Source organism: Erinaceus europaeus, chromosome 21, assembly GCF_950295315.1.
Source record: "Erinaceus europaeus chromosome 21, mEriEur2.1, whole genome shotgun sequence".
NCBI lineage: Eukaryota > Metazoa > Chordata > Mammalia > Eulipotyphla > Erinaceidae > Erinaceus > Erinaceus europaeus.
In genome coordinates this window covers 2,615,905-2,628,451 of record NC_080182.1, presented here as the reverse complement: position 1 = coordinate 2,628,451, position 12,547 = coordinate 2,615,905, and the positions used below count along the sequence as shown (strand labels likewise).

Here is a 12,547-nt window from a genome sequence, read left to right as displayed (position 1 = left end):
GCCCCACCAGCAGACGGGTGTCCGTCGGAGGCCAGGAGTGAGGTGGGAGCAATGGGTGGGTCTGGCGACCCAGGGGTGATCCCACAGGGTGCAGGAAGAGAGCTGGGTTTTCGTTGGCAGGGAGAGAAAAGGCACAAACCCCAGAAGTACTGCAGGCATAGTCACGGCTGTGACTGAGGTGAAAGGCCGGTGCAACGGCAGGTAAGAACGTGCTACTGGCTTCCTTCCATGGGCCGTGAGGCTGGAGGAATTGAGTTTCATGGAAGCAGCCAGATGTGAGCCGACTTTGTGGGGAGAGGTGTTGGGCTAGCTTCGCAGGCGGGAGAGAGAGGGACTCATGGCTGAGTGGTACGCAGTTCAGTCTTTATTCATGTGGAACACAGCGCAATCTAAGCCATCTCTAATCACAGTCCTGACCTTATCTATCCTGAGGTGGAAGAGTCAGGTCCGAAGAGGATGTACGTAAGATATGGGGTGGGGAGAAGGAAAAAGCCTGCAAAACAGTGAGGATTAAACCAGTGCCCTGGAGGCAGGACGGTGCTTAGTTAACAGTGGTTATGTAAATAGATACAGTGTTAAGCAGGGGGGGTTAAACCAATGACACAGAAGGGGTCTTAGAAGCAGATTTAGAAGCAGACCAACAGAGGAAGAGGGCTTCAAAGATGAGAAGCAAGATAGGCTCCAAATGACACTTCTGAAGGATTCAACTACAATAAAGATACAACTACAATAAAGTACAGCTCTCTTGTTAACTGTGTACACACACACACACACACACACACACACACACACACACACACACACACACACACTTCCAGAGCCCTGACCAGAAGTCCAGGCAGTCTTGAGTCCCTGTTTTGCAGTTAGCAAAGGGCTCAGACCTGCCCCAGGTGGAGTTCCAGGTAGGAGATATTTCTGCAAAACTGGGCAGAGCAAGTGGAGAGAAGACTCTGCCTCACTCAGACAGGCAGTAACGACTCTTAACTGCCTTCTCTCTGGAGTGGGTGGAAGGGAGGAAGTCACCCACAGATTTTGTCATGTGTCCCCTTCTCCAAGCTGACCTTTGGGAAGGCTAGTTACCCTTCCTTTCCAAGGAAGAGAGACTTGGAGGTAAAGCTGTCTGCAGTCGGCTCCCTCATCCTTCCCCTCTTCGTCTCCTTGCCCATCTTCCTTGTTATCCCCCGGGGTAAAAGGGGGTCCTATTAAATGGGGGGGTCACTTTACCTGCAAGATAAAGATATATACAAAAATAATCAGGTCCGCAAGGAACCCTCCATTATACTGGAGATACTGTTATTATTATCATATAAAGCACAAAATATCGCCAGTTAGCTGTAGATCTGCATAGCATCTTTGACAAGCTCTGTCTCATGAGCTCATGAAGAAGCCTGCCTCCAACAGGAAAAGGAACGGCTTGAGGCCCAGGATGTCTGTGAGGTTGGTCATGTGATGGGTGAACTGGTGCTCAAGTGAACACACGTCAGAGGGCTGCTCTCTCGGCGTGCAGCTAAGGGGTTTCAGCAGGGGACTCACGAGAAGTGGAAGCTCAGAAGTCTGCTCTGTAACAGGAAGAGGAGTATGGCCTTTTCAGTAGTTATACAGCAGTTTCCTCCCTCCCTTTATTTCTTCCATTCTTCATTCCTGCCTGCCACCAGAGTTGTTGCTGTGGCTCAAAGCTTACCACTCAATGCCCCCCGTGGCCATTTTTTCCTTTTCTTTCTTTGATAGAAGTTGAGAGTGGAGGAGCAGCTTCACCACTCATGAAGGTTGTCCCCTGCAGATGGGACCAGGGGCTTGAACCTGGGCCTTTGTGCATAGTGATGTGTGCTCTCAGCCATGTGCTCTCACTGCCTCGCCCCTTGTACTGCAGTCTCATCACTGGACCAGATCACCATTACTAGGACACCAGGAGCTCAGTACCCACTAAAATACAACTAGGCGACCTCATTTGAAAAGGCAAGGGACAATCTTCAAAGCATTTGGGGGTGTGGTAGTGGGGGAATCTTCCCTATAGAGGAACAAAGACATGAATAACAATAGACCTTGTCAAACTATGAGAGCCAGAGGAGAGTGAAATCAAATACCTTACCTGTTTCAAAAAACCCACCAGTTAAAAAATTTCTGCTTATCAATAACTGTTCTTGAAATAGGAAATTTATCAGACAAGTCCTTGCTCCCTACCTGCAGGAGTCCAATTTCACAAGCAGTGGCCCCATCTCTCCTCGGAGTCACTTTTATCAAATTGTTTTTTAAAATGGCCACCAGAGCAGTGGAGCTGCTACACAGGCACCAAGTCATAGCAGTGGTCCTAGTGGGGAAAAAAAAAATCTAAGAATACGGGAGAGTCCAGGTCCTGGAAAAGGATGACAGAGGAACTAGTGGGGGCTGTGTTGTTAGGTGGAAAACTGGGGAATGTTACGCATGTACAAACTATTGTATTTACTGTCGAATGTAAAACATGAATCCCCTAATAAAAATAAAATTTTTTTTTTAATCTAAGAATACTTAGAACTCTAAAGACTGTCTAGATTCCATAGCACTTAGGGACACATTAATGTGGAGAGGAGAGACCAAGGAGATAAAATAGAAAACAGTCAAGTGAAAACAGAAAGAAAAAAAAACATAAAAAGAGGGCAAAAAGAAAAGAATGGCTGCAGCAGAAAGAAAGCAACTACAACCGTGATAAATCTTACTCTGCGTGTGTCCAGAATGACTAGAAATTTCAAGTAGCTGAAACTCACTAAGCAGATGTAACAAGATCCGGCCCCCTCTCTTGGTGTCGGGATGAGGCTCGAAGCCTCACTCCTCTGCCTTTCCCAGCTGCACACACTGGCAAGCCAGGGGCATGTTCAGACGGATATAGTGACGGCATTTGTACCTGGTCTGTTGCACACACACTGGCCCCAGTCGCCTTCTTACAACACGAGGGTGCCCTCACTACTTGCAGACACAGAGCTGTCACCTCAGGAGACAATACAAACTGGATTCTAGAATAAGCCATAGTTTCCCCTCTTGTACTCATTAAACTGCTTAAGAAAGAAAGAAAGAAAGAAAGAAAGAAAAAGAAAGAAAGAAAGAAACTCTTAAGGCATGGCTAGGAAGGGAGCCCAGCAGAATACAAGTCCCAAGTTCCATGCCCAGCACACACAGGCCAGAGATGCTCTGGTTCCTGTGTGCTCTCTCTCTCTCTCAATAAAGAATCGAATCTTTTTTTTCTTCAGAAAATCAGGAGATAGCTCCACTAGGTAGAGTGCCTGCCTTGCTGTGCATGAGACCCTGGGTTTGAGCCCCAGTACTCATCTGTCAGCTGCATGCTGGCTGTGATGGCCCCTAGTGTACAGCTGGTGACAATAAGGAGTCCTGAGAGGGACCCTGGGCTGGTTGGCAGGAGGGGTGGGGACAGGACCACCCCCCAGTCATCAGCTGCCGAGGCTGCTGCCTTTGTGGTCTTTCTTCTTCACCCCAGATGCGTTTGCCACTGGAACCATGTCTGCTCAGCCCCACCCTCACCCCCAATTGAGGGAACCTCCTCCCCTCACGCCGTGTCTTGTTGACCTAGTTTCTTGGAGCCAGGAGAGAAGCAGTAATGCATCAGACGTCCATGCCCGAGGACCCAGAGGCTCCAGACTCAGATCTCAGTACTCCACCATAGGCCAGGGCTGAGATGCAGTTTCCATGAGCCTCAGCCGGAATCCCTGGTTTCCCAGGCTCCAGGCCACTTGCTTCTTGTTAACAACGCCTGGTGGTGTATGTACCAGAGAAGGGAAGGTTGCTGTTCCCCACTGCTACCACACAACGGCACCAGAGACCCATCTTTCCACCTGGGAGGATGGCAGAGGGGAGAGAGAGGGGAGAGAGAGGGGGGAGAGAGAGGGGAGAGAGAGAGAGGGGAGAGAGAGGGGAGAGAGAGAGAGGGGAGAGAGAGGGGAGGGAGAGGGGGGAGAGAGAGGGGAGAGAGAGAGGGGAGAGAGAGGGGAGGGAGAGGGGGGAGAGAGAGGGGGAGAGAGGGGAGAGAGAGGGGGAGAGAGAGGGGGGAGAAAGAGGGGAGAGAGAGAGGGGAGAGAAAGAGGGGAGAGAGAGAGGGGAGAGAGAGAGGGGAGGGAGAGGGGGGAGAGAGAGAGGAGAGAGAGAGGGAGAGAGAGAGGGGAGAGAGAGAGAGGGAGAGAGAGAGGGGAGAGAGAGGGGGAGAGAGGGGGGAGAGAGGGGAGAGAGAGAGAGGGAGAGAGGGGAGAGAGAGGGGGAGAGAGGGGGGAGAGGGGAGAGAGAGAGAGGGAGAGAGAGGGGAGAGAGAGGGAGAGAGAGAGGGGAGAGAGAGAGGGGAGAGAGGGGGAGAGAGAGGGGGGAGAGAGGGGAGAGAGAGAGAGGGAGAGAGAGGGGAGAGAGAGGGGGAGAGAGAGGGGGGAGAGAGGGGAGAGAGAGAGAGGGAGAGAGAGGGAGAGAGAGAGGGGAGAGAGAGAGGGAGAGAGAGAGGGGAGAGAGAGAGGGGAGAGAGAGGGGAGACAGAGTACAGTGTGGAAGCTTCGTCCCTGCACTGGAGACACAGGTGTGTTCTCCCAGTGAGTTTTCTTGCCAGCCCTGAAGCCAACTACTTTAACGTGTACGATTCAGGGGCACCAGGTGGTGGTGCAGCGGGTTAAGCGCACGTGGCACAAAGCGCAAGGACTGGAATAAGGATCCCGGTTCGAGCCCCCGGCTCCCCACCTGCAGAAGGGTCACTTCATGGGCAGTGAAGCAGGTCTGCAGGTGTCTGTCTTTCTCTCCCCCTCTCTGTCTTCCCCTCCTCTCTCCATTCTCTCTCTGTCCTATCCAACAACAATGACAATAACAACAACAATGACAACAACAGCAATGATAAACAACAAGGGCAACAAAAAGGGAAAAGATGGCCTCCAGGAGCAGTGGATTGGTGGTGCAGGTACCAAGCCCCAGTGATAACCCTGGAGGCAAAAAATAATAATAAAAAATAATAAAGTGTACAATTCAGTGGCCTTTATTGTGATTTTAGGTTTTTAAAATGCTCCTGGGGATGCAGGAGATAGCATCATGGTTCTGCAAAGAGACTCTCATGCCTGAGACTCCAAAGTCCCAGATTCAATCCCCCACACCCCCATAAGCCAGAGCTGAGCAGTGCTCTGGTAAAAAATAAATAAATGAACAAATAAATAAACCGTCTTTCCAATTCCACTGACTCCAGGGGACTTTAGTTTGTTTTAATTTTAAATGGAAAGACAGAGAGAGAGCGAGACTCCAGAGCACTGCTCCACCACTCATGGAACTTCCCCTTGGTGCCATGCATGATGCTGGGGATTCGAACCCAGGTCTTCATGCGTGGTGAAGGGTCTGCTCTACTAGCTGAACTCTCTTTCAGCCTCCTGCCGTGGTGTGAGTGCAAGCCAACACTGCTGCCCAGTGCAAAATATCCCAGTGTCTGTGTTATCAGTAGTCTACTCTGCCCCAGTGTGACATGTAAGGAAACAGGAAAAACATGAGAATTGAAAGAAAAGTTGCAGATGTCAGGTGATGGCACACTCAGTTTGAGTGCACAGTGCACCACGGCTGGGGTTCAAGCCCCGGGCCCCCACCTGCAGGAGGGAACCTTCAAAGTGGTGGAGCAGGGCTGCGGGTGTCTGTCTGTCCGTCTCTCTGTATGAAAAAGGCCACCAGGCTGGGCAGAGCCACTGTGCAGGCACTGAGTCCCAGAGATAACCTTGGTGGGGGAAAAAGAGAAAGAGAGGAAAGAAGGAAGGAGGGAGGGAGGGAGGGAGGGAGGGAGGGAAGGAGGGAAGGAAGGAAGGAGGGAGGGAGGGAGGGAAGGAAGGAAGGAGGGAGGGAAGGAGGGAAGGAAGGAAGGAAGGAGGGAGGGAAGGAGGGAAGGAGGGAAGGAAGGAAGGAAGGAGGGAAGGAAGGAAGGAGGGAGGGAAGGAAGGAAGGAGGGAAGGAAGGAAGGAGGGAGGGAGGGAGGGAAGGAGGGAAGAAGGAAGGAAGGAAGGAAGGAGGGAGGGAGGGAGGGAAGGAGGGAAGAAGAAAGGAAGGAAGGAAGGAAGGAAGGGAGGGAGGGAAGGAGGGAAGGAAGGAAGGAAGGAGGGAGGGAAGGAGGGAAGGAGGGAAGGAAGGAAGGAGGGAAGGAAGGAAGGAAGGAAGGAGGGAAGGAAGGAAGGAAGGAGGGAGGGAGGGAGGGAAGGAGGGAAGGAAGGAAGGAAGGAAGGAGGGAGGGAGGGAGGGAAGGAGGGAAGGAAGGAAGGAAGGAAGGAGGGAGGGAAGGAGGGAAGGAAGGAAAGGAAGGAAGGAAGGAAGGAAGGAAGGGGGAAAGGAAGGAAGGAGGGAAGGAGGGAAGGAAGGAAGGAAGGAAGGAGGGAGGGAGGGAGGGAAGGAGGGAAGGAAGGAAGGAAGGAAGGAGGGAGGGAGGGAGGGAGGGAAGGAAGGAGGGAAGGAAGGAAAGGAAGGAAGGAAGGAAGGAAGGGGGAAAGGAAGGAAAGAGGGAAGGAGGGAAGGAAGGAAGGAAGGAAGAAAAAGAAAAAAACCCAGCCCTTGGGTTGGTGACGCCGCACAGGCCTCCTGCCTCACGTGAGAAGCTTGCTGTGCAGGGACAGGATGGGGGCAGGAGAGGGAGACCAGGGCTCCAACCCGTGCCTGGTCGGGGCTGGGAGTGTCCAGGCTCGGTGTCCAGTGGGAGCAGAGGCTGAGGTCTTCATGACTTGCCTGTGTGCTCGTCATCAGTTCCCAGGAGACTCAGATGGGGCCAAGCATCCTGGGTCCTGGGTAAGACCCAGGGGGAACCATAGCTAAGCACCTGTTCCCTCCCTGTGGAAGCAAGGAGCCCCAGCCTCAGCTCCAGGGCTCTGGGGGAGGTACCGGTCTCACCTCTTCACAGAGGCGGTACTGGCCGGCTTATGAACGCACTGGGTGCCCAGCAGGCAGGAGGGGACACTGAGGCAGAGAGGCCAGTGGCTGGGTGCACTGTGGGTGATGGGGCATAAGGGATCCCTCCCTCAACATCACACTCTCTGGGTTTGAACTCTTAGCCCTGAGATTCCTGGCACGAGACAGGGTCTTAGTCTAAGCGGAGCTGAAAAGGTGTGTGTGTTTGTTTTTAATTTTTCACATCCCACATGCATTGGAAGCTAATTTGGTGCATTCCCTTCTGTGTTCAGAATGGGGACAGGCAGACTGCCCCTCCCCCACATGGAAACTGGAGGTGTGGATGGAGGATGACCATTCCCTGGAGGGAGGGGCTTCCTCGGGGTTCTGAGACACATATGTCACCAATTGTGACCCTGGGGGGTTCTGAGCTGCTGGCCCAGGGGTCACTAGTGCCAGGCCGGGGTGGCTGCCAGGACCATGGCCAGCTCCTGCCTCTTTGGGGTCACGTAGACCAGCTGTAAGTAACCTGAAGCTGTGATGGCTGACTGGTCCTCTCTTTCCGCCTCCAGCCTCCTGTGAGAAGGCAGCACCAGACCCTGCACCCCAGTCTTTACCCTCTGGGACCTGACGGGGGGCAGCGGTGGGCAGGATGCTGTGACCAAGCCCCAGCCATCAGGATGATGGTCACTCAGTGGGGGGAACAGAAACAAGTTGATTCTGAGGACACATGGCTGCCAAGGTTGCCTTGAGCCCTGTGGGGACCCTCCTGTTCCTCGGAGCTCAGATGTGACTCACCCAGCAGAGCACACACCTTATCACGTGCCGGGACTGGGGTTCCAGCTCGTGGGCAGGACATAAGAGCTTCAAAAGCAGTGGAGAAGTGCTGTAGAGTCTCTCCTGTCTGTCTGTCTGTCTGTCTACATGTATGTAAAAAAGAAAAATGTCTGTCAGAAGCTGGGGCTTGTGGAATCGTGCAGACTTGGAGCCTAGCAATATCGTGGTGACTATGTATATGAACAGATAAAACAACAACAACAAAAATAGACTAAGTCCTGTTAATTTCACTCATAGGCAATGAGACACAGTGAATCAAAGACTGATTTTCACACAGAAACGTGAGCCTGGACATTCCAAGTGGCCTTGTTTGCCAGAGCCCCACGAAGAAACACCTGAGGATCCTGCAAGTGGTGGCGGTTCAATGAAGAGGTATGCTACACCCACGAAGTACCACCCGGCATGGAACAAGGAGCTGGTCACCAGTGAAGCTGGAGGTCCTCAAGGTGACTATGCTGAGACAAAAGCCAGTCTGGAAAGAGCTCCCTCAGCGTGATGCCACCTTTGTGACACGGTGTCACATCATATCATGAGCGAGTGTGGGTGGGGAAGATGAGTGGGCACCAGCCCCCCACAGCCTCCCTGCTCTGACAGCCCTCTTGTCCTCAGCTGAGAGGCGCTCCATCACTAAACCCCCATCCACCAAGAAGATGCGAGCTCCCAAGAAGAGCCACGCGTGGAGGAATCGGACCAAGGCCCAGGAGAAATTCGCCAGCACCATTCCCTACAGGTACCAGACCCCCAGTGCTTAGGGGCAAAGCCCCACCTTCCCTTGAGCCCCCAGGACTCCCAAGGATTCACTCTGGGGGTGCACAGCCTGGAACTGAGAGGCGGCTTCTCCATGAGCAGTTCCGTGTGCTGTGACAGTCTGCGAACCCCCACCCCCAGGCCCCAGCTGAGTGGCACTCTTGAATGCCCGGCCCAGCCCAGGATGTGACAGGCCCAGGGCCAGTAGTCCGTCACCGGCAGCAAGGACCCACAGGCTGCAGCAGGGCTGATACTGCACATCTCTGGGGGCTGGCTCCGTGTCACACTCACTGGCCAAAAGAGGGCTGGTGACAGGGTGCAGGGTGTGTCCCCAGGATGGCTGCAGCGCCCAAGCCATGGAAGGTGTTGGGGTGGGGAGAGAGCTAAGGAGAGAACATGCCAGAGGCATGTGCTATGTTGTCCCTGAAACCCTGGGTTTGAACAGCACACGGGTGCACCAAGTACAGCATGCGGCTAGCTAGATAAACTCATTACTGGGGGCCGGGTGGTGGCACACCTGGTTGAGTGCACATGTTACGGTGCACAATGGCCCAGGTTCGAGCTCCCCCCCACACACACACACACCTGCATGGGGAAAGCTTTACAAGTGGTAAAGCAACGTTGCAGGGGTCTCTCTGTCTCTCTCCCTCTTTATCAACCCCTTCCCTCTCAATTTCTGGCTGTCTCTATCATGAATGATGGAGCAGTGCTGTGGTGTCTCTCCTCTCTGTGTGTCTAACCCATTCACCCTTTCTCTCAGATAGAAACAAACACGGGAGGAAGCTTTGGTGCTGTGGTTTTTCCCTTCCTCTATCTTTCTGTCTCTGTCCAAAAATAAAATAAAATAAAATAAAATAAAATCAGAGTGAGAGCTACCATGAGCTAGACCTGTGGTTCAAACCAAGAGAGTCTAAAAGTTGGGGGTCTCGGGGCACCCTGGGGCCAGGTCGCTTGGCTGCAGTGCCCCAGCACCTCCTGCTCTGTGACCTGGGGCAAGTCATTTAACCTCTCTGTGCCCCTCCTCTCCTTACGGGGTGGTGGGTAACAGCAGTACGTGTATGGCTGCAGGCTGTGAGCTGGTTGACGTTAAATATTATGTTTAAAAACTCATTATTGGGGGCCTGGGTGGTGGCACACCTGGTTGAGTGCACTTTACAGTGCACAACGACCCAGGTTCAAGCCCCGGTCCCCACCTGCATGGGGAAAGCTTTACAAGTGGTGAAGCAAAGTTGCAGGTGTCTCTCTGTCTCTCTCCCTCTATCGTCTCCTTCCCTTTCAATTTCTGGCCGTCTCTATCAAATAAAGACAATACCAATAAATAACTAAGTAACCATTATTTATGTATTGTTTACCAGAGCACTCCTCAGCTCTAGCTTATGGCGGTCCAGGGATTGAACCTGGGACCTCAGAGCTGCAAGTATGAAAGTGTTTTGCAGATCCATTATGCTGTGTCCCTGGTCCTCATATTTCTTTATTTAGAAAAAAAAAAAAAGATTTATTCACTGCATGTGAGAGTTTCCCATGAGGCATAATGAGACAGAGAGAGAGAGACAGAGACAGGAGCCAGAGCACCACTCCAGTACGTGCAGCGCTGGGGACGGAACCAGGCACCTCAGGCAGGGAAGTCTGAGAGCGCCATTGAGCCGGGCAGGTGCCAGGTGAGCGAGGGAGCGCTCCTGTGGCCGGCAGCTGCAGCTCTCACGACGCACACCTGCGGCAGGTTCTCCTGGCTGAACGAGCCCAGCCGAGAGCGTGACCCTCGGAAGCCCCGGGAAACCTGCGCGGTGGACAGCTCGCTGAGGGAGCAGCTGCCCCTGCGGAAGGCGCTGGTGCCCATGCGATCCATCCCGGTGCCGGGGTAAGTCAAGCTGTGCCCGGTGGGGTGGTGGAGAAGGGGGCTGTGGAGGGCAGGTCAGATCCTGCTGTGATGCCCTGGCTCACACTCGTGTCACCTCTGCCCTCAAAGATGTGCCTTCTGTTCTTAAAAGGTGCGTGCACATGGGGGAGGGCTCACCCGGTAGAGCACACCCATTACAGTGCACAGGGACCCGGGTTCAAGCCCCTTGGCCACCACGTGGGAGCACCATGCAAAGGGAGAAGCTGCCGGACTTGCTTTGCGGGCGGGAGACAGAGACGACCAGGGACTCATGGCTGAGATGAGAACGCGGTTCAATCTTTATTCACGAGCGGGGATGTAGTTTAAAAAACTAATCTCTTCTAATCACAACACAGTTCTGTCCTGCATGTCTCTCCTCCGGAGGAAGAGTCAGGAACCACGGAGTGCGACAGGGGGCGGGGGGAAGGAAAAAGCGGGAACCAGTGATGACTAAACCACATGTTCCGGAGGCAGGGGGTGCCCAGCCAACAGTGGACGTGCAAACAGAGCACATAGCAAGCAACACAAGCGAACCCAATGTGATGATAAAAACAGAAGGCTTCACAAGCAGAATCCAGAAGCAGACCAACAAGAAGCTTCACTAGCGGTGGGGCAGGGCTGTGGTGTCTCTTCTTCTCTCTTCAACCCTCTCTCGATCACTATCTTAAAATAAAAAAGTTCATTGAGAGTGATGGGATGACATGGTCGCAGAGGAGGGTTAGCTCCCGCAGACAGTGGGCTGGCTGCTTGGTCGGCCATGCCTGTGGCCCCAGTGTGAGCCCCCTGCTGTGGCCTCTTGCACACTCTCTCTCTAAATGGCAGCAACAACAAACAACTTAGGCCTAGCCCCCTGAGTCCCTTGAATAAGCACCCTGAGTAACCCCCCCACACACACACACCTACATATATGTGCTTGGATGTGCGCCTGGCTCCTGCCCACACTCACCTTGGGCTTTCTCCTTTTATTCAGGATTTGAAGGGAGTTTGCACTTGAGTCAGGAGGAGGACAGGGCCAAACCCCAGACTGGGGAGGGGCTGTGTGGCTCTTCTGAAGGTGCCAAGACAGTGGGAGCAGTGGGGCTCTGACATCTGGGAAGTAGGGGGGTGGTTCCCTCCGACCATCCCTACTCCCATTCATCCATCCTGGGTGCTGGGATGGGACCCACTTAGGGGACGCACAGTGCGATGACACAGTGGCACTCCTCCTGGGACACCCTCAGAGGGTGCTCACCTGGTGTGTGCCGACCTGGGGTGCACCCCACAAGGGGCAAGGAAGGAGGAACTCCCAACACTGGTGGGAGTCCTGGGAGGGCAGCCCAGTGTCTGGCTGGGGCGCGTGGTGGCTGGTGGGGTGGGTGAAGGGGCAGCAGAAGCTCCCTGTAGGGACTGTGATGGTCATGGCTGTGACCCTGATTGACCTCTCCTGCCCAACGGGGCTCCCCGGATCCTCTGTGTGGCTTCCACAGGTTCGGATCCCCGGAATTTGTGCCGCTGTCCAGCCTGTGCCCGCTGCCTGCGCCGCCTCTGATGAGTTACTTCTGGGAGATACGGCTGCTGAGTCGGCGCTTCCCACTGCCTGGCCCCTCCAGACGCGTCTCCTAGGGGCTCTGAGCCACCTGCCCAAGGGTCCTGGGTGCCCCAGGCTGAGAAGCCCCTTTCAAGCAGAGAAGATCTGGGGTGAGGGGCACAGCCAGGAAGGAGCCCTCCATCCCTTGAGAATAAACGGCCTTCGACTCCTGGGCATGTGGCTAGCCTTCTTGTCTCTTGGGTGGGTGGCATCAGGCTCCACCTTGCCAGGCTGGTGTGAGTGCTAAAAAGAGGCTGGGGATTGTTGGGAGGGCGTCTGTCTGCTTCGCCATGCCCGAGGCCTGGCTTCAAACACCTGGCATAGCACGTGAGTACTAGGGCTGCAGGGGGAGCCCCAAGACTGAGATGTGTCTCCCTTCCTCTCCTTCTCTACCTGAAATCTGCATTAAACACACAAAGATGGAGTTTCATGACTGGTGGAGTGGCGGGCGCTGTGGTGTTTCCACTGTGTCTCTCCCTCTCTCCGTGCCTCATTCTCTATCAGGCAAAGAAGAGTCTTGCAGGAGCAATGGACTCTCACAGCTGCAAGACCCTGGAGTACAAAAAAAAGAAAAGAAGAATTTACCCAAAGACACACACACACACACACACACACACACTCTGAATGGCCATAAACATTCCTTTCCTGAAGGACATAGCAAA

At 53.8% G+C, this 12,547-nt stretch overlaps 1 protein-coding gene across 2 annotated transcripts; it reads left to right on the top strand.

The window, feature by feature from the left end:
- Nucleotides 1-7,292: 7,292 nt before the first annotated feature.
- On the top strand, nt 7,293-12,059 carry C21H3orf22 (chromosome 21 C3orf22 homolog). Of its 2 annotated transcripts, none has more exons than XM_060180215.1 (5): nt 7,293-7,378; nt 7,933-8,141; nt 8,305-8,425; nt 10,163-10,300; nt 11,785-12,059. In XM_060180215.1, exons 2-5 carry the CDS (start codon nt 8,060-8,062, stop codon nt 11,918-11,920), a joined length of 477 nt encoding a protein of 158 aa, XP_060036198.1. In that variant the 5' UTR covers nt 7,293-7,378; nt 7,933-8,059; the 3' UTR covers nt 11,921-12,059. The 2 variants fall into 2 exon arrangements, with proteins under 2 accessions (XP_060036198.1, XP_007526945.1); XM_007526883.2 differs by having other exon boundaries at nt 7,300-7,378; nt 7,973-8,141.
- The last annotated feature ends 488 nt before the right edge of the window (nt 12,060-12,547 follow it).